This window comes from Siphateles boraxobius, unplaced genomic scaffold (assembly GCF_051911475.1).
Source record: "Siphateles boraxobius isolate OS27281-9 unplaced genomic scaffold, OSU_SipBor_1 12, whole genome shotgun sequence".
Classification (NCBI taxonomy): Eukaryota; Metazoa; Chordata; class Actinopteri; order Cypriniformes; family Leuciscidae; genus Siphateles; species Siphateles boraxobius.
The window spans coordinates 35,097,437-35,116,319 of NW_027508722.1; the positions used below are offsets into that span (position 1 = coordinate 35,097,437).

Here is an 18,883-nt window from a genome sequence, read left to right on the forward strand (position 1 = left end):
CGTACATTACTATTTAACCAAGTTTCAGACAAAGTAATAACAGCAGGTTTGTTATAAGAGAGCCATGCTCTAAGAAGATCAATTTTATGAGGTAGACTCCTAATATTTAAGTGGATAACTAATAAGCCTTTAACCATAGTCATTCAGAAGTAGATAAGAGAGAGGGACATGGGATTGTAGGAAGAGCAACACACACAGACACACACACATCCACACTCGTTTCTCCAGGCATACATAAACAAGCACAGACTGCATGATCCAGAACATTGAAAGAAAAAAAAAGAAAAAAAGAGAAAAGGAAACAGACTATCTGCCAATATATAGCCTACTGAATATTGTATTTACATTATTTACTTTTTTAAACTCCCAATATAAACAAAACAATAGAAAGCACATTCTTGTAAAAATAAATCTCACCATACAACTAAGGGGAATATGCTTCAACTTTTTATCAGCAATGGCTTATAGAGCACAATTTACTTAAAGTAAGGGGAGAATTAGAAAGATCAAATCAAATCAAAACCTTCAAAGAAAGGGAGAAAAAAAGAAGAAAAAAAATCTATAGGCATTTAAATTACACCATTTTACAGATTACACCATTTTGCAGCAAGCTCCATCGAATAAAGTAACGTCAATAAATCAACAAGTAAAGTCAGTCAGCATTTTACAGCGCCTTGTAGAAAACAGTTCGCTTCTGCTGAAGTTTTAAACAGATGAGGTTTCCCATTGAAGATAATCCTGAGAGTGGCCGGGTAAATCAGAGTATATTCCAATTTACGTTGTTGGAGTTGTTTCTTGATATCATCGAATTGACGTCGCTTGCTAAGCAAAGCAGCACTAAAGTCAGGAAATATATGGATACGATCACCATTATACTCAAGCTGTTTTTTCTCCCGGGCAAGTCGGAGGATTTTATGCCTATCAAGGAGACTGAGACACTTTACCATAATCACCCTTGGCCTGGCGCTGTCCTTGATCCGATGCATTGGAGAGCGGTGAGCCCTCTCTATAGCTGGGGGTGTAGTGAAGCTTTCTTTCCCGAATAGCTGCTGGATCAGACTGGAGATAAATCCGCATGTGTCTTTGCCCTCCGACTCCTCGGGAACGTGAATAAAACGCAGGTTATAAACTCTGTTACGATTCTCGGCATCATCCACCTTGTCCCGCAGGTAAGCGTTTTCACTCTCAAGTGTTTTGATTCGTTTTCCAAGATCAGATATATTATCCTCATTGCCACCGACTCTTTGCTCAAGCTCCGATATATGATCTCCCAGGTTTGATAAGGAAAGCTTTATTGTATCTAAGTTCATCTGTAGATTGTCCATCTTTACATCAAAATGTGAAACCATTTCGGACTTTAATTGTTGCAGTGCGTCCAAGAGGAATTTATTTGACGCGGACTGCTCCATTGTAGCACTTGCACAGATCAGAGCTGACTGCTCCTTTCGTAGAGCTTGCTTAAATCAATAATCCGCGAAAACTTTGTATGTAGGCTTTCAGATTAAATATAATTCTTATCGCAAATTTAATTGAAGACAAATAATTCCATAATTAGCAGACCAGTCTGCACCAAACACTCACGCGGCCGCCATCTTGTTTTTTACATGTTCATGTTATATGTAGATTGAGTGTTTCAAAAAATAGTATTATTAGGGTCCTAAATGACACTGCATTGAGTGATACAAGGTATTTTTCTTGTTTTTGGAAGCATTGGAAAGAAAGCTTGTATGTCTTTTAAATTGTGTTTGGTGTTTGGTTGTTTATATATGTTGTATGTTTATATGGACCCATGGGTCTGAAATAAAAAAAAAAAATTAAAAAAAGATGGAGATCCAGACCTGTTATTTAGCTAAAACTATTTTAGATTGCTTAAGTCATCTGCTACAGCAAGAGGATGATTTATCAAAACTCAAACAATAAATAATATGCTGTATATTTTCTAGATCATGAATAGTACATATTTTTACCATTCACGACTCTCGCGTTGCTCTCCGCCATTTTGAAAAGGTCAAAGGTTATCTCATCTCGGCAACTCGTGCATCAAAATATTCTACGAGCTGCTCAGTGGAAAATACCACATGAGGGAGTGTTCATGTGCATTTTCCACGTCGGCTTTTGGTATTTACCATAATTACCATAGCACGTGAACGCACCATAAGTCCTTGAATGTCTGTTTTTGCGGTAGCTCTGTACATTTCTATGGCATCGCTGTCTAAGAGTATTTAGCTGAAGTAGAATTACTTATTGTAGAGTTAATTAAAGTTATCATGAGCATTGTAATGTTTGAAGCAGATATCATAACATATCAGTTGACCGGGAAGATTTTAAAACGAGCGGATCATTCATAAATCCGTAAGATCTTTCCTTCATGCTGTGAAATACAAAACAGAAGGCTGAAAAGAAGCGGAGCTACAGAGGCTCTACAGACCTTATGCTTTCAAGTCTCATATAGATCGTATTTACCAGTGGAACGCACGTGAACGCCACAACAATGTCGTAAATACCAGTGGGAAGCTCGGGATTTGGGCGTGTCAGTGAGAAACATGGCGGAATACCACAATATGGAAAGGTATTTAGCAGTGATATTGTCAGACTTTTCTATTTACAGTAATTACCTGCACAAAACATGATAGCATTATAATATAACAATGTAGTAATATGTAACGATAAAGTTTGCAGTGGCTTTATAAATTAATTAAAAACATAAAAAAACAAAGCACACCTGATGCACATTTCTTTGTTCTTCATTTTCTAGAAACTTGAGTAGAAGCTTGTTATATTTTTGTGTAATTCATTAACCCTCTAGGCGCCACGGTCGAGTTTACTCGACAAGATGCGGCACTGAATAAAACGGCCGATTTTGTCAAATTGGGTGTCAAATTTCATTCGACCTCCCCTCCACTGGATGGCAGACATGTCATACTTCATCCCCGAATCAAAAAAACGTCATGTTTCTATACAAAATGTTCGAGTTAGAGCGCATTGAATCAGTGCGATCAAAAGCGGAGCTAGTGTGCGAGTGAGCCATTTTATCAGATCCTCTCCGCAATCGCGGCGACAGTATTGTGGTGGAGACTTAGTCTAATACCACTGGGTATGTTAGACAAGGTCGAAGTATTCATAGGACAGTTAGGAGACAACGTGGAGGCAGGGTGAGGAGTCGCAATGACAATGACAGTAGTCCGAGCTGTGCACACTCGGCGCGCGCGCGCGAGGCAGATCTGACCGCGCTGCTCGTATCATCTCACTCATGATCTGTGCCTTGCCGTGGCGAGTGAGCGTTTGAACTAAACAGGTCTTGTCTACTTGTGTTTGTATGTCATATGAATAATAAATATGTGCCCGATACATGGAATCAGAGTGCCTACTGTATTTAGTAAATGGAAAATCTCTAAAGCAAAAGGCCAACCACTACATGCATTCGGTTTGTTTCTACCATTTATTAGTAATGATTTACACAGTATGTTTACTACTTACTATATACCTGAGCATTCAGTATTGTGCAATATAGCATACAGAAGGTGATGGACATTTTTGGGGGAAAGAAGTGCTGCATTTTATCATTTAAACATGTGACTTTTCATGAAAATTCTATAATCCAAGATTGCCACCACCATATGACGTCATAATATGCAAATTAGATGGGAAAATGTAATCCCTACATAAAATTTGGGTCATCGTTAATATTTCTCTAATTTACAGAAAGTCTCTATCTTTTATCACTTTTAATATATAGACTTTTGAAATTAAGATGTCAAAATCGAACGTTTTAGGAAAAAACCTCTGGCGCCTAAAGGGTTAAGAGAAAGTACACCGCCATCTTACTCCGACGAAAATGACTTAAACGCTCCTGCCGTCGTAAACAGACTTCCCACCTCGTAAGTATGAACTTCTCAGGGTAGCGCCATTTTTATTTTTAGACAGGAATGAAAATGAGTCTGTGAGCTGTCACTTTACTATAGAAAACCTTCAGTGATTTGAGTCTGGATCCGGATCTGCTCATATTCAGATATTCAGATTAATATACTGAAGTTGGTCTTAGATGTTATCAGAACTGAATTGAATTATATAATCTTTAACATTTTGACTATTGTAGAGGATATAATATTATGAAAAACATTCATTTCTACTCTGTTCTCACTTCAGTAATTGTGTTTTGTGTCTGTTAATGAGTGACTGTCTTCAGGGAAATGATGTGGAGTGTGTTTGCATATTGATCAGATCTTCAGTGTGTGAGAGTGTTTATAGTGCTGTGAGTTTAACACTTCATCACTGACACACACAACAATCTTCATCAACATGACCTTCATCATCATCTTCATCTGGACTCTCACAGCGTTTGCTCAAGGTTTGTGGAGCACAAGTTTGATATTAATTCATTTCTTCAAGTATATTGTCAGAGTTTTGAGTGTATTTTCTTGTTGTGTGTTTCAGAGTGTAGAGGACAGATCACCGTCACTCAGAGTCCCTCAATAACAGCAGAACAACCAGGACAAACTGTGACAATCAAATGTATTACCAGCACAGATGTGAGGAGATGGGATAGTGGGGATGAAGGTTTATTCTGGTACTTACAGAAACCTAGAGAAGCTCCTAAACTCCTGATTTATCGTGTAAAAAACCTCCAGTCAGGAACTCCATCTAGATTCAGTGGCAGTGGATCTAACAGTGATTTCACTCTGACCATCAGTGGAGTCCAGACTGAAGATGCTGGACATTATTACTGTCAGAGTTATCACTGCAGAACAAATTCTAATGATAATTGTGTGGGCGATGAAACATTCACACAGTGATAAAGAGTCGTACAAAAACCTCCGTCAGTCAGAGTCACAGTGACTGAACTGATACACTGACAGAAACTGCAGCTGCTCAAACACTTTCACACACACTACTGACACACAGAGGACACACACAGGAACTACACGTGCTCAAAACGGACTTATGAAGGAAATAAGCTGTTAGAAAGTGATATATTCTGAATCAGAAAAAACAGAGTCTGTAAACTATCACATCAAACAAACAATAATGGCGCCATATTGTTTTGTTTTTGTACATTACACTGTAAAGTTATCGTGTCAGTAGCCTAACATAAAGATGTTTTAGCCCTTTTCAAGTAGCTTCTTCATCTAGAGCTGATAATGAATTTATGAACATAACTCATTTCTCATCAGCAGAAGTGAAACTGTTCCAGTTCAGACTCAATCCTGTGTGGTCCACTCTCAGTCTTGTCATTATAATTTCCTCCCGCATTGTCATTTCTTTATAATTTTTAATACTGACAGATTTTTTTACTTTATAATATCCCCTTCCTTTCGTGTCTTCTTCCCACCATTTCTGCCATATTCTCATACCTTTCTCTCTAATCACTGCTTTTCCTTCTCCTTTTCCGAGTGGAATTGGAACTGTTATTTACTTCTGTAATGCATCTTTTGCCAGTTTATCTGCACTCTCGTTTCCTTTCACTCCTCATGTGCTGACACCCAACAAAACTGCACATCTATGCCACCCGATGTAATCTTAGCAAACTGATGAAGTTCTAATAGTAAGTCTTCTCTGGCAGATTCCATTGACTGTATACTTTTTATGACAGCTAATGAGTCTGTGCATAATACCACCCTATCAAGTCTTACAGGTGAAATTAGAAAAATTAGAAAATCATGCACAAGTTCATGTATTTCAGTAATTCAAATTTAAAGGTGAAACTAATATATTTAGTATATATAACTATATACATATGCATGATTATACTTTTCAGAGGACCGACATTTCTGTATTTAAAAACTTTTTTTTTTATAACTTTTACACGATATTCTAATTTTCCGAGTTTCACTTGTACCTCTTCGACCCACTGTAATCTTTTGGACATATTTATTTTGAATTCAGGAATATGTATTCCAACTCCCACACATTCCTGTTTTCTCTTGGATCCATCTGTATACATTTTGAAATAATTATAGTAACTGTTCCTTGTATAAATACTTGTCTTAATTCCCACTTCCTCCATTCTTCATTCTCTTTTCTTTTCCAGGATACTAAAATCTGTTTTTACCTCTGGGAAAAACCATGGTGGAATATTATTAACTGGGGTGGACAGGGTGAAATCTAAGGCTTTTAATCCATATCCCTTCACTCTGTTTTCCCTTTCCAATTTTGACTCTGTCCATCCAAACCCACACCCCTGATACTTGTAATACTCCCAACAGTCCTGTATGGTCTCCTTAGTATTGCATTAGTGGGTGTTGACTTAATAGCTCCAATGCATACACGTAATGCTCTATACTGTAATCTGTCCATTTTTTTAATGATGTTTTTGCTGCTGCACCATATATTATACAACCATAATCTATTGATGACCTCATGCTAGGGATGGGGAAATGAAGCCTCATGAAGCATTGAGGCTCCCCTGACTGTTCCGGGAAAAGATTCAAAGCTTCGAGAGTGTCGAGAACAGCGCCATCTAGTGTTTATTTAAAATAAAGCAGCCAGAAACCTATGTAAGAAGCTCTGTCAGATGAAGCAACCACAACACACTCCATATAGTTTCAATGTTATGTGTACAAATAAAAGCCTTACACGTTTGTGTTTGATTTGTCCATTAAATAAATTCATTTTCCCATTAAAGTGTGACAAAATATAAAATGAGCTTATATGATTCAATAAGACCTAATGTAGGCCTACTATCTCTCTCTTTCTACACACACACACACGCACACACACACACACACACACACACACACACACACACACACACACACACACACACACACACAGTGAATAAGGACATTGTGTGATAGGATCATCTGTTATTAAATGTGCTTATGACACGTGCCAGTGATATGCTTATGTAGGAATGACAGAAAGGTGATAAAGTTTTTAATTATTTTTACTAAGAAATAAAAGCTGTTTCACAGTGTTGGGGCTGAGTCTAGACAGTACTTCCCCAGCCTTGGAGAACACTCTTTCACATGGTACAGAGGAGGCCGGGGGACACAGAAACTGTAATGCCAGTGTACTATATAGATGGGGGTAGAGATGTTTCTCCATTCTCCAGTATTCAAGTGGATCTTCAGCTATGTTTGTCTCTGTAAGGTATTTATCCACTTCTACGATCGCATCCGAAGTGGCATTTGAGCTTTGTTTGTGCTGGTCTACAGCACTGTCCAACAGAAGACAAAGGTTTCCACCTCAGAAGTGTAGGGAGAGAAAAAAAAATTATTGGGAGTGACAGTACATGTACACTGACTGAATATAAGACACATCAACGGTCAACAATTATAAAATACAACAATAAAATAAGTACAATTTTAAATAATAAATAAATAAATATTTTTTCTTCTTCTTTTTTAGAAACGCATACATACATTGGAAGCTATGCGCTCAAAATATTCCCAGATAGGGGAAGTCTTCTTTTTTTTTTTTTTTGCTGTTGCCAAAATGGCTCATTGCCCTATATACCAACCCTTCACCAAACACCAACACCCTATCCCCTCACCCCTAAGCCTACCCTAACCCCAAATAACAATAATAATACCTAAAAAACACCAAAAGTGCAAAGATTTTACTAAAACAAAAATACACAACAACAACAAAAAAGAATAAGTAGTTTTGGTTATTTAAATGTAACTTTCAAAGTACAGCACTCTCCTCACAAACCCATCAACCAGACTGAGCCAACAAGGACTCGTTAAGTTAAGATCTGGGGTTCGAGCTTCTGACACCCAAAGCGAAACGCGCACGTGATTGGACAGAAAGTGAGGCTTCATTTGTCATCGATCATGTGACTCTGGGAAACCAATACACACCCCGATACGGGGCTTCAATAAAAATTGCTTTGCATATGCGATATGCACATCGAAGCTTCAGTGTCATACGTAACATCACTACCTCATGCATGCTCTATAGATGTCCATTAGTGATATTTTATCTGCACCCCAATCATAACCAGCCACAGCTCTTTGGATCTTCCAATATTTCCCTATGGCTCTGAAACCTAAAGATGTCCGACTTCCGGTTCCCGTGTAACTGATACTCAACTGCCAGTGGCTCATATGGGTTGGAGGGGAGGGGCTTACCGATAGGTCAATTATATCAGTTAACTCAATCCAGCGAAGCTAATCATAAACAACAGCTGTGTTCGAAGAATCTAATTAGCCAGATCATGATTAGCATGATGATATAATATTTGATGTGTCATTTGAACTGGATCTTCTCTCTGTTTAATATTCATTGATCAGTAATAGACATTGCAAGGGAATGCAATATGGTTTCTGCTTACTTGGAGTAAATTTTGAACAAGATATATATTTGTATCTGTGAACGTGCAGAGTGAAGCATCTTAGGAACGGCTGAACAAGGCTTTTGGGTCCTAGAGGTCAGGGGGCAGCTAAATTCAGGTTTCTACTGTCAGTCAGTGACAATAAAGAGCACATGCAACCAGTGCATTCCTTATTTGGCAGTCTGCCCCAGGAAAAGACACAGCCTGTAACCTTGGAAAATATTATAAAGATTGCTCAACTCTTCCTGACTTTCGTCTCACTCCTGCCACAGCTTAACCTCTGTGTAATGACCTTCTTGCAAGAATAAATACTTTTTAAAGACAGAAGGGTTTTCAGAGTGTCTCTTACGCGGTGATATGATGGTTTGTTGATTTTTGCCACAACAATTAGGTGTCAGAAGTGGGATTCCTTGGAAGTGCCTTCTGGACCTGAGAGCGGACGATGTTTGGCCACCTGCACTGAGCAGTTCCAGCTCTACCTCGTAAGCTTCAGAGAGAGGGGCCGACCGCTATCAGGGCCGGGAGGGACTCCACTGGAATTGAATGAAAAAGAAAAGAGTATATATAAAAAAAAAGAGGAAAAAGGGGTAAAACGAACTATACGGGCTGAGACTGTTTTCTATGGTGCGAGATCAAGAGATTTAAGGCATAACCTGAGGCAAGAGGTTCTCGACCAAGAAATTGAGACCCTTAAACAGGTCAAGAGATTTTCTAAACTGAGGCTGAATCAAGAAGTTTTGACTGAGGATTGAGCTCTCGCAAAAGTGGGAAATTGAGACCTACAAACAGGTCAAGAGATTTTGCCACACCAAAAGTTAATTAAGGCTAACGGAAATACTGATTTAACGACCCCTGGCCGATTTTAGGTTAGAAATCGGATCTGTCGGAGATGTCTGACAGATTATTAGACGAGCGTCGAACGAAAATCCACGGAGAACAGAAAACAGCCAGTATGGGGAAATCTCAAAGCAAGCTTGCCAAATATGATACACCGGTTTTCTGTCAAATGCTGAAAGAATTACGGGGAGAAAATGCATGCAGGGTATTGAAAAGGTTAATCAAATATCATGATTTTCCCAGGTGAGGGAACATTGAGCGCTACCCGATTAAAAGTAGTGTGGAAGTCAGTTGCACAGGGCAGTGAGAAACATACTTTTATACTTTTACATATAAAAGTAACTAAAAGGATGATTGTGTTTTTATTAAACATTTTAAAAAGGGTTTAGCTTATATAGAGAGACTAATCGCACGGATGATTTATAATAACTGCAAAAGATGTATCACAAGTAGAGAGTGACTTTTCGTCAAAGTTAGTGTGAATCCTAATTGGAGACTGATAAACTCCTAGAAAAAACTTTGAAGTCAGGTATTACGCTATGGTAATTAAAAAACTTGACAACTAAAATTGAGATGAAATGTGAAACGTTAATGAGAACTAGAGTAATTATTTTTATTTAAGATCAAATAAGCAGAAGCAGTAGTACTGGATTAACGGTTGCTAAATATAAAATGTGTAAAAAGGCATCTGAGATTAAACAAACAGTGTGTTTTGTTAGTGTTTTGACCATGAAAGAACTAGAATCAGATGTTCTGATTTTAAAAGATAAGCTTGTGATTTGGCTGAAACAGTTTGATTATCTGAATCTGGTTTGTGCTGTGGCTGAAACTGCCAGTGCGACAGAGACTCAATCTGAGTGGAAATTTGTAATGTCTAAATTCCCTGATGTATGTGCAAAAGACAACTATAAAATTATGTTTTATTTGAAAACGCATGTAAGTTTTGACAAATGTATTAAGCTGGGCTAGAGTTAAAATGATAGTAGATAAAGTTTGATGTTAGAAGTTTATGAGAGTGCAGTGTACCAGTCCTGATTGCCTCAGAGTCTCGCTCTCATTCAATGTCAGCTAAAAGCTGCTATCTGAGTCCAGAGGTGTCAATTCCAGGGGTCAGAAAGTAAAAGTCCTGCCATATGTTTATTCCACCCATTAACTCAGCCAGCTGATTTCACTAATTATTTCTATCTCCTGGCTGAAAAACTGTGCTAATTAGCAAATCCAGGTGATTGGAACAAAATACTGAGGAGGAATTTTACTTTCTGAACCTGGAATTGACACCTCTTTCTGAGTCATAATTGATAATAAGCTATTTATAGTAAAAGCACAGTGTTTCGGTTAAAAATCATAGACACATAGATGTTAAAAGAAATCATTGCCATTTAGAGGGCAATTTGTATTTGTAAATGTTTTTTAAAGTAAAACTGAATGACTTTAAAGAAATCTTTAAAATAATAATACAGACCTTAAACGATAGAAGTGACATTTTGTTTATTGTAGGACCAGTAACTTCTTTGTCTTATTTTAGTCTCCACCATGAAACAGGGTCGATGGCTCCAGCTACAGATGTACAGTAACAATACACTGAATGTATGGTTGTGATCTAAATTCAGTGAGTATATTCTAAGTAGCTAGATTGCTGCTTTTAAGATGGTTAATGGGTTTAAGTGATTAAATACTGCTGTTATTAACCTGTCTCCCTGTGTGAACACTATTAGGCAGTCCAAATGGCTCTGGTGACTCTTGAATGTGCCTTTCCTAAGCTCCAGAAAACAACTGATTATGTTCAAGAAAACGGTCAAAGATTCTGTTATGGGGAGAGCGGTTACCAGTGAGCACGAGGTGATTACTCAATGACGGGTAAGATCTTCTTTGGCCAGACAGAGGACAACCTAAGGAAGGGGGTCACCGCCGACACTGGGCATCTCCTGAAGGAGGTGTTTATGTGACATGGGGATGAGAGTGGAGCAGATTCTGTGAGGCCAGCAGATTCATTACACCATGAAGGGGAGATGAGCTGTGAGAAGTTACGGCAGTCTGACCCAGAAACGTGAGTTCCTCTATACCACTCATCAGAAACCGCATTCATTGTATGGCTTGTTTTTCATTATGACAAGTGTCTGCAACCATGGGCGTAGATTACGCGGGGGACGGGGGGGACGTGTCCCCCCCCACTTTTAATAAAATGTAAATTCGTCCTCCGCACTTTTTCTTAGGGCAAATGTGTCTATGACAAGCTGAGGTTTCCGCGGGTGTGAATAGCCTGCCCTACATCGAGATTTAAAATCCAAAGAGTCAAGGATAGTCTATCTACATACGTGACTTTCACGCTTCCATGGTAATTAGTCACTCGTGCATTAGCTTACGACACGCCCATGCTCGCACCCGCGCCGAATCCATCAGTTTCATCAGAGTTCAAAACGGCAAAAAAACTCTTCACTCCTTTTTCACGAAAAAGTCAAGCACTGTAAGTTGTCATGTGGTATCCGAATTGTGTTGCACAATGATGAATACCTCTGCCTATTTCTCTTATTGAATAATTAACAAGTTTTGTTGTAAATTGAAAATATTCACTATACCCGCACAAACGTGCACTATTTTCAATCTTTTTTTATTCGTAATGTCTTTTATTTTCACAGATTTGTTATCAAAGCCCTTCAAATTAGAATAAACATGGTGATTGTTAATGCTGAATTTGTATGTTCATGCATTAACAGCCACGATCTGCTTGAATCAGGCAATAACATGTGTAGACTATGATGTTTACCATAATTCGGTAACACTTTACAATTAGATAAAAAAGTTTGTAGACAAACTTTAAGTTCTCTTGAAAAAGCCTAACTAGAAAGTATTTTTAAAAGCTTGACGTTTGAAGGTTTTCAATTGGAAAGTTTTAGTTTAGTAAGACAAACTTTAGGCTATTAAGGAAATGTTATTTTGCCAAAAGAAGAACTTTTATTTTAAGTAAATGTTATTTTTAAATCAGCCTACTTCAGTTTGATATTTAACCATATTATCATGCTTCTCAGTAACACTTATAATTTGAATAATTGTAATGATCAGATATCTAAATCAGAGAATATCATATGTTTGGGCGGTTGACGGGTGGATTATTTATTTTTAACAGCGGATTCGGGGGACTCTAAGTGCACCAGATTAATGAATTTATCTTTAAAATGTACAAAATTTTCTTCCGGGGGGGACCCCCCTAGAAGTACCGAGATCCACCTACAAAAATACTGTGTGAAACACAGTAGGCTAAATGATGGTCTACGAAAAATTAAAATGTTATTATCTAATTAAAATACATGATCAGGATTTTACCACCTCCGCCTCGTTTTAAGCCAGGAAAATATAAAGTACTGAACATCTGCATTTTTTTCTTTCTGTTTTTTTGCTTTAAAAATAAATAGCATATTAAGCCAATTAACCTGTCAACAAAAGTCTGAAAAAAAAATGGTATTACACTTGACATTCTGTCCCCCTCACTTTTGAAAAGATGGCTACGCCCCTGTCTGCAACTATGTCAGGGGACAACACCCTGAAGAGAAGAAAATTAAAGATAAAGAGCTTATGGGAATGGGCTTTCAAAAGCCAGCTGAGACCATGAGGGGATTGCCATTACAAAACTTTGTTGTGATGTTGGTTGCCTTATAGGAAAGAAAAAGTATAGAAATGTCTATAACATAGTTTTAACTCCTGAAGGTCTTTAGACATGGTGGTGGCTAAAGATGAAGACAGCTTTTGTAGATTTGAGAAAAGTCTGGATAAAGTGACAGGTAAAAGGTTATTGTGATGAATTTAATATTACATTCTGTCTAAATTACAGTCTTAGGAGGCTGTTGAAAATATTATTTGTTTATAGTGAGAGAGACTGTTTGAGTGGAGGAAGGGATGGTACTGTTTGTCTTTCTGTTATCGGCCTGCTAAAGCAAGCTTAAACAAAATAATGATAATGAATCAAAATAACCCAGCTGACTTTTCTAAAATCAAATGAATAATGAACAGACATGATTTGAAACTGGTTAAGAGACCATGTAAAGTTAGGTAAAAACTACAGAAAAATGTGAAGTTTAAAGTCTTACTTAAAATTTATATATTTTTAGAGATGATATAATGAAAATCGAACATTGAAAATGAGTAGTTGACTGCACTTTATGTCTTGTATGTGTTAGTATGGGGTACTAATACTCCGTCTGAATAGTGTGTATATTGTTACATTAACCTCTGGAATGAGGGTTTTATTACAGATGGGTTAAGGCAAATTACAAGTTTTAAGAAAGCTGATAGTTTTGAGTCAATCTGATGAAAAGATGATGCAGAAAATGGGACGAGCTTTAAATGGATTAGTTATCCAGTCTGTCTGCTACTGGTAATTATGAATTAATCTATGGATTAAAAGCATTTATGTAAATTGGATTTGTGAAGTGGTAGATCGTCGTCCATCATGGGTTGAGATAAACTAAAATGTTATAGATTTGATGGCAACAACAAAGTGACATATTGGCTAAGTCAATATCAAATTATCCAGAGAGTCCTTCTCATAATTATTGTGAACAAAGGGGGAAAATGTTGTTTGACTGACATTGACCAAGTCTGTACAGCACGACCTGACCTGACAGAAACAATGATGACTTGCACAGGGTGGTCTACGCTCCCGCCGTATGTCACAACTCGCCCGCCACCTCCTCTTATGGAGTCAGAAGCATCTGAGGTCGCTTCGAGACATTTTTCCTGGAGCCCTGAACTGTGGAGCCTACGAGCTCCCACAGCTTCAGCGCCACCCGGAGTGTGGCATCCTCTTGGGCTCTAGCGCATGGCGCCTCGCTAACAGACATCTGCAGAGCTGCAGGCTGGGCGACACCTAACACATTCGCCAGATTCTACAATCTCCGAGTGGAGCCTGTGTCCTCTCATGTTCTCGCTTGAGAACCCAGTACCCAGCTAGGACTGGACCCGCTCAGGTGTCTTCGCTTGCTTGCCATTCCACTCCACGGACTGGATACGTGCGATATTCTCCTCAGGTGAGCTTCCCCGAAAGCCCTGAGTTCCTCCAGCACTCCTGATGTGCCAGTGTCTATTGCCTGCCTGTTGGCTAGGTGCCTCCCGTGTGCATGGTCCCTCCTCTGAGCGACCCCCACATGTGTATTTCTACTGTAAGCCTCTCTGACCATGTGTCACCCCTGGGGTTGAAATATTCCACCTGCGGCTGGACAACCCAGTGTTCTCCATATGCATCCCGCCATGTCATATGTGTATTCTCTAAGTCCCCCCCCCCCCCCCCCCCCCCCCCTCCTCAGGGGACGGGGGTTACATACGTAACCGAGACGTTTTCTGCTTACTTGGAGTAAACGTGCAGAGTGAAGCGTCTTAGGAACGGCTGAACAAGGCTTTTGGGTCCTAGAGGTCAGGGGGCAGCTAAATTCAGGTTTCTACTGTCAGTCAGTGACAATAAAGAGCACATGCAACCAGTGCATTCCTTATTTGGCAGCCTGCCCCAGGAAAAGACACAGCCTGTAACCTTAGAAAATATTATAAAGATTGCTCAACTCTTCCTGACTTTCGTCTCACTCCTGCCACAGCTTAACCTCTGTGTAATGACTGAGTCCTTCTTGCAAGAATAAATACTTTTATAAAAGACAGTTTGGTTTCAGAGTGTCTCTTACGCAGTGATATGATGGTTTGTTAATTTTTGCCACAACACTCTTTTATGTGATTGAACACTTAGTTGTAATTTAATGTCAGTAACAATGAAGAAGTGAAGAATTTGTCTGTTTAAAGGAGTAATGGATTTTCTTTTGCACTTTTTCCTCCAGACCTGCAGCAAGATGTTGCTTTTATTTTTCTGTCTACATTCTCTGACAGCAGCGGCTGCTGAAGGTAACACATTTTACATTAAGTTTCATGGATTGACATGAGCCGGATTTTGTGTGTCTAGTAAAAGTTTATTTTGTGTTTTGTCTTGCAGTGGGTCTTGGTGGTAAAGTGCTTCTGTTTCCGACTAAGACTAACTCCAGCTTTGTTAAACTCACTCCTGAAAAGCCACTGAGTCTCTCAGCATTTACTCTCTGCATGCGTGTGGCGATGGAGCTCCAGGGCGAGAGGGAGATCATTCTGTTCGCCTACCGAACACCTGGATATGATGAGCTCAACGTGTGGAGAGAGAAAGATGGCCGCTTTTCCTTCTACCTCAGCGGCGATGGAGTGCTTTTCAACCTGCCTCCTCTCTCCCTGTTCCAGACTCACCTGTGCATCACCTGGGACTCTGCGCCCGGTCTTGCTGCTTTTTGGGTGGATGGACGGCGCAGTGTGTTCCAGCTCTACAGGAAAGGTCACTCAGTTCGTCCTGGCGGCACCGTTCTGCTCGGCCAGGACCCTGATTCAGATGTGGGCTCCTTTGACCCAGAGCAGAGCTTTGTAGGTGAAATTACAGATGTGCACATGTGGGATTATGATCTCTCTGGCAGTCAGATTAAGGCACTTTATGCTAATCAGGAACCGTATGTGCCGAAGGGAAACGTGATTGACTGGAACACCATCAAATATGAGACCAGAGGAAATGTGCTAGTGGTTGAGAATAACTGATTCTGATCGGATTCCTCCACACAGTTGTCATTCTTTATGATCTGTTCTAATGAGTTCCAAAGCTGTAAGGGTTAACCAATAAATGTTCTCCGCATTACAACTGCAGTGTCTGTGCGTAATCTGGAAGAAAGAGTTGAATGTTGAACAGGGGGTTTTACTGTTCTTAGTGGTCTAGTTTAAATTTGCATATTGTAGTCAAGAGTTTAGATGCTGAACTGTTTTTGAAAGATGTTTCTTATGCTCACCAAGGCTGCATTTATTCATAAACCGTAACGGTGAAATATTTCTATCTTTATACTTTATAATTTATTTCCTGTGATAAAGGCTGAATTCTCAGCATTTCTTCAGTGTCAAACGATCTTTCTGAAATGTGACCCTGGATCACATAACCAGACACACGTCGCACGGGTATATTTGTGGCAATAGCCAACAAGACATTGTATGGGTTGAAATTATTGGTTTTTCTCTTATGCCAAAAATCATTACGATATTAAGTTCATTAGGATCATGTTCCATGAAGATATTTAGTAAATTTCCTACGGTAAATGTATAAAACATTTATTTTTTAAGCGAATGCAGCACAATCGCAAACAGAAATGGACAACTTTAAACGTGATTTTCTCAATGTATTGATATATTTGCACCCTCAGATTTTAAAATAGTTGTATCTCCGCCAAATATTGTCATATACTAACAAACCAAACATCAATGGAAAGCTTATTTATTTAGCTTCCATGATAAACATCTCAATTAAAAAAAAATTGACCCATATGACTGGTTTTGTGGTCCAGGGTCAGTCACAAATCATTTTAATATGCTGATTTGATACTCTGTTATCAATTTTGGATTATTTTTTGGAACCTTTTTTTTCAGGATTAATTGGTGAATTAAAAATAAAAATAAAAAAAGCTTTTCTTTAACATCCTTGCTGAATAAAAGACTGACCCCAAACTTGTGAATGGTAGTGTATATTGTTAAACATTTGTTTTAAATAAACACTGCTTTTTATCTTTTTTTTCTTTTTTTTTTACCTTTTATTCATCAAAAATCTGAAAAGTATCACAGGTTATGAAAAAATCAAGCAGAACAACTGTTTTCAACGCTGATGATAAATCATCACAACAGAATGATTTCTGAAGGATCATGAGACACTGAAGACTGGAGTAATGATGCTGAAAAGTGTGTGTGTGTGTGTGTGTGTGTGTGTGTGTGTGTGTGTGTGTGTGTGTGTGTGTGTGTGTGTGTGTGTGTGTGTGTGTGTGTGTGTGTGTGTGTGTGTGTGTGTGTGTGTGTGTGTGTGTGTGTGTGTGTGTGTGTGTGTGGTCTACAAAGGGAAAGGAATAAAAATATATATTAGCAAATGTCTCGATTATTATAACACAAACATTATTTCCAAAAAGCTACCCATCTCTCAAATAAAGAATGATCAAGTTCAATTCTAGAATAAATAAACAAATCAATATACAAGCAACTAAATTATTATTATGCAACACTGCCACCCAGTGGTCAGAAATGGTAAAACATTTAAAACCGTAACTAATCCTGAGGTGATTTAAAAAACGGTACAGAAACATTGCGTTCATAAACTTGAGATAACAAGAGTTTCAGCTATTAATGTCATGGTCACACACACACACATACACATACACACACACACATATATGTAAGTACAGACAAGTCTACAATTCACATTTCCAGTGGTCTCAGTATGAGATCACTGGAGATGTGAATTGTAGACTTGTCTGTACACAAAGTGAGAACAGTTAGCAATTTAGCTTTGTTAGCATGGAAACCTAAAGATGTCCGACTTCCGGTCCCCGTGTACCTGATACTCAACTGCCATTGGCTCATCTGGGTTGGAGGGGAGGAGCTTACCGATAGGTCAATTATCATTTAACTCAATCCAGCGACGCTAATAATCATAAACAACAGGTGTCCTCGAAGAATCTAATTAGCCAGATCATGATTAGCATGATGATATAATCTTTGATGTGTCACTTGAACTGGATCTTCTCTCTGATAACTTCTGTTAAACGTTGTAAGTATTTGTAGCTTGAACCTTTCTTTCTTTTATGTGATTCAACACTTAGTTGTCATTTAATGTCAGTAACAATGAAGAATTTGTCTGTTTAAAGGAGTAATGGATTTTCTTTTGCACTTTTTTCCCCTTTGGACCTGCAGCAAGATGTTGCTTTTATTATTCTGTCTGCTTTCTCTGACAGCAGCGGCTGCTGAAGGTACCGCATTTTACATTAAGTTTCATGGATTGGCATGAGCCGGATTTTGTGTGTCTAGTAAAAGTTTATTTTGTGTTTTGTCTTGCAGTGGGTCTTGGTGGTAAAGTGCTTCTGTTTCCAACTAAGACTAACTCCAGCTTTGTTAAACTCACTCCTGAAAAGCCACTGAGTCTCTCAGCGTTTACTCTCTGTATGCGTGTGGCGATGGAGCTCCAGGGCGAGAGGGAGATCATTCTGTTCGCCTACCGAACACCTGGATATGATGAGCTCAACGTGTGGAGGGAGAAAGATGGCCGATTGTCCTTCTACCTCAGCGGCAATGGAGCATTTTTCAACCTGCCTCCTCTCTCCACGTTCCAGACTCACCTGTGCATCACCTGGGACTCTGCGCCCGGTCTTGCTGCTTTTTGGGTGGATGGACGGCGCAGTGTGTTCCAGCTCTACAGGAAAGGTCACTCAGTTCGTCCTGGCGGCACCGTTCTGCTCGGCCAGGACCCTGATTCAGATGTGGGCTCCTTTGAAACAGAGCAGAGCTTTGTAGGTGAAATTACAGATGTGCACATGTGGGATTATGATCTCTCTGGCAGTCAGATTAAGGCAGTTTATGCTAATCAGGAACCGTATGTGCCGAAGGGAAACGTGATTGACTGGAACACCATCAAATATGAGACCAGAGGAAATGTGCTAGTGGTTGAGAATAACTGATTCTGATCGGATTCCTCCACACAGTTGTCAATCTTTATGATCTGTTCTAATGAGTTCCAAAGCTGTAAGGGTTAACCAATAAATGTTCTCCGCATTACAACTGCAGTGTCTGTGCGTAATCTGGAAGAAAGAGTTGAATGTTGAACAGGGGGTTTTACTGTTCTTAGTGGTCTTGTTTAAATTTGCATATTGTAGTCAAAAGTTTAGATGCTGAACTGTTTTTGAAAGATGTTTCTTATGCTCATCA

At 39.0% G+C, this 18,883-nt stretch overlaps 2 protein-coding genes and 1 gene segment (V, D, J or C); all 3 read left to right on the forward strand.

The window, feature by feature from the left end:
• Nucleotides 1-1,014: 1,014 nt before the first annotated feature.
• On the forward strand, nt 1,015-6,578 carry LOC143714297 (Ig kappa chain V region 4135-like). The segment is given in 4 exon segments: nt 1,015-1,169; nt 3,774-3,878; nt 4,222-4,348; nt 4,435-6,578. Coding segments are annotated over 2 exon segments (408 nt in total).
• An 8,299-nt stretch (nt 6,579-14,877) lies between these two features.
• LOC143714299 (C-reactive protein-like) lies at nt 14,878-15,694 on the forward strand. The gene is made up of 2 exons (XM_077205439.1): nt 14,878-14,989; nt 15,078-15,694. Exons 1-2 carry the CDS (start codon nt 14,896-14,898, stop codon nt 15,692-15,694), a joined length of 711 nt encoding a protein of 236 aa, XP_077061554.1. The 5' UTR covers nt 14,878-14,895.
• A 1,922-nt stretch (nt 15,695-17,616) lies between these two features.
• LOC143726850 (C-reactive protein-like) lies at nt 17,617-18,736 on the forward strand. The gene is made up of 3 exons (XM_077219244.1): nt 17,617-17,732; nt 17,876-17,931; nt 18,020-18,736. Exons 2-3 carry the CDS (start codon nt 17,880-17,882, stop codon nt 18,634-18,636), a joined length of 669 nt encoding a protein of 222 aa, XP_077075359.1. The 5' UTR covers nt 17,617-17,732; nt 17,876-17,879; the 3' UTR covers nt 18,637-18,736.
• Nucleotides 18,737-18,883: the final 147 nt, after the last annotated feature.

Coding starts and splice junctions, on each gene's coding strand:
- LOC143726850 (XM_077219244.1), top strand. CDS start 17,880: ATGTTGCTTTTATTATTCTGTCTGCTTTCTCTGACAGCAGCGGCTGCT. Junction 17,932..18,019: donor GACAGCAGCGGCTGCTGAAG/GTACCGCATTTT, acceptor TTTGTCTTGCAG/TGGGTCTTGGTGGTAAAGTG.
- LOC143714299 (XM_077205439.1), top strand. CDS start 14,896: ATGGATTTTCTTTTGCACTTTTTCCTCCAGACCTGCAGCAAGATGTTG. Junction 14,990..15,077: donor GACAGCAGCGGCTGCTGAAG/GTAACACATTTT, acceptor TTTGTCTTGCAG/TGGGTCTTGGTGGTAAAGTG.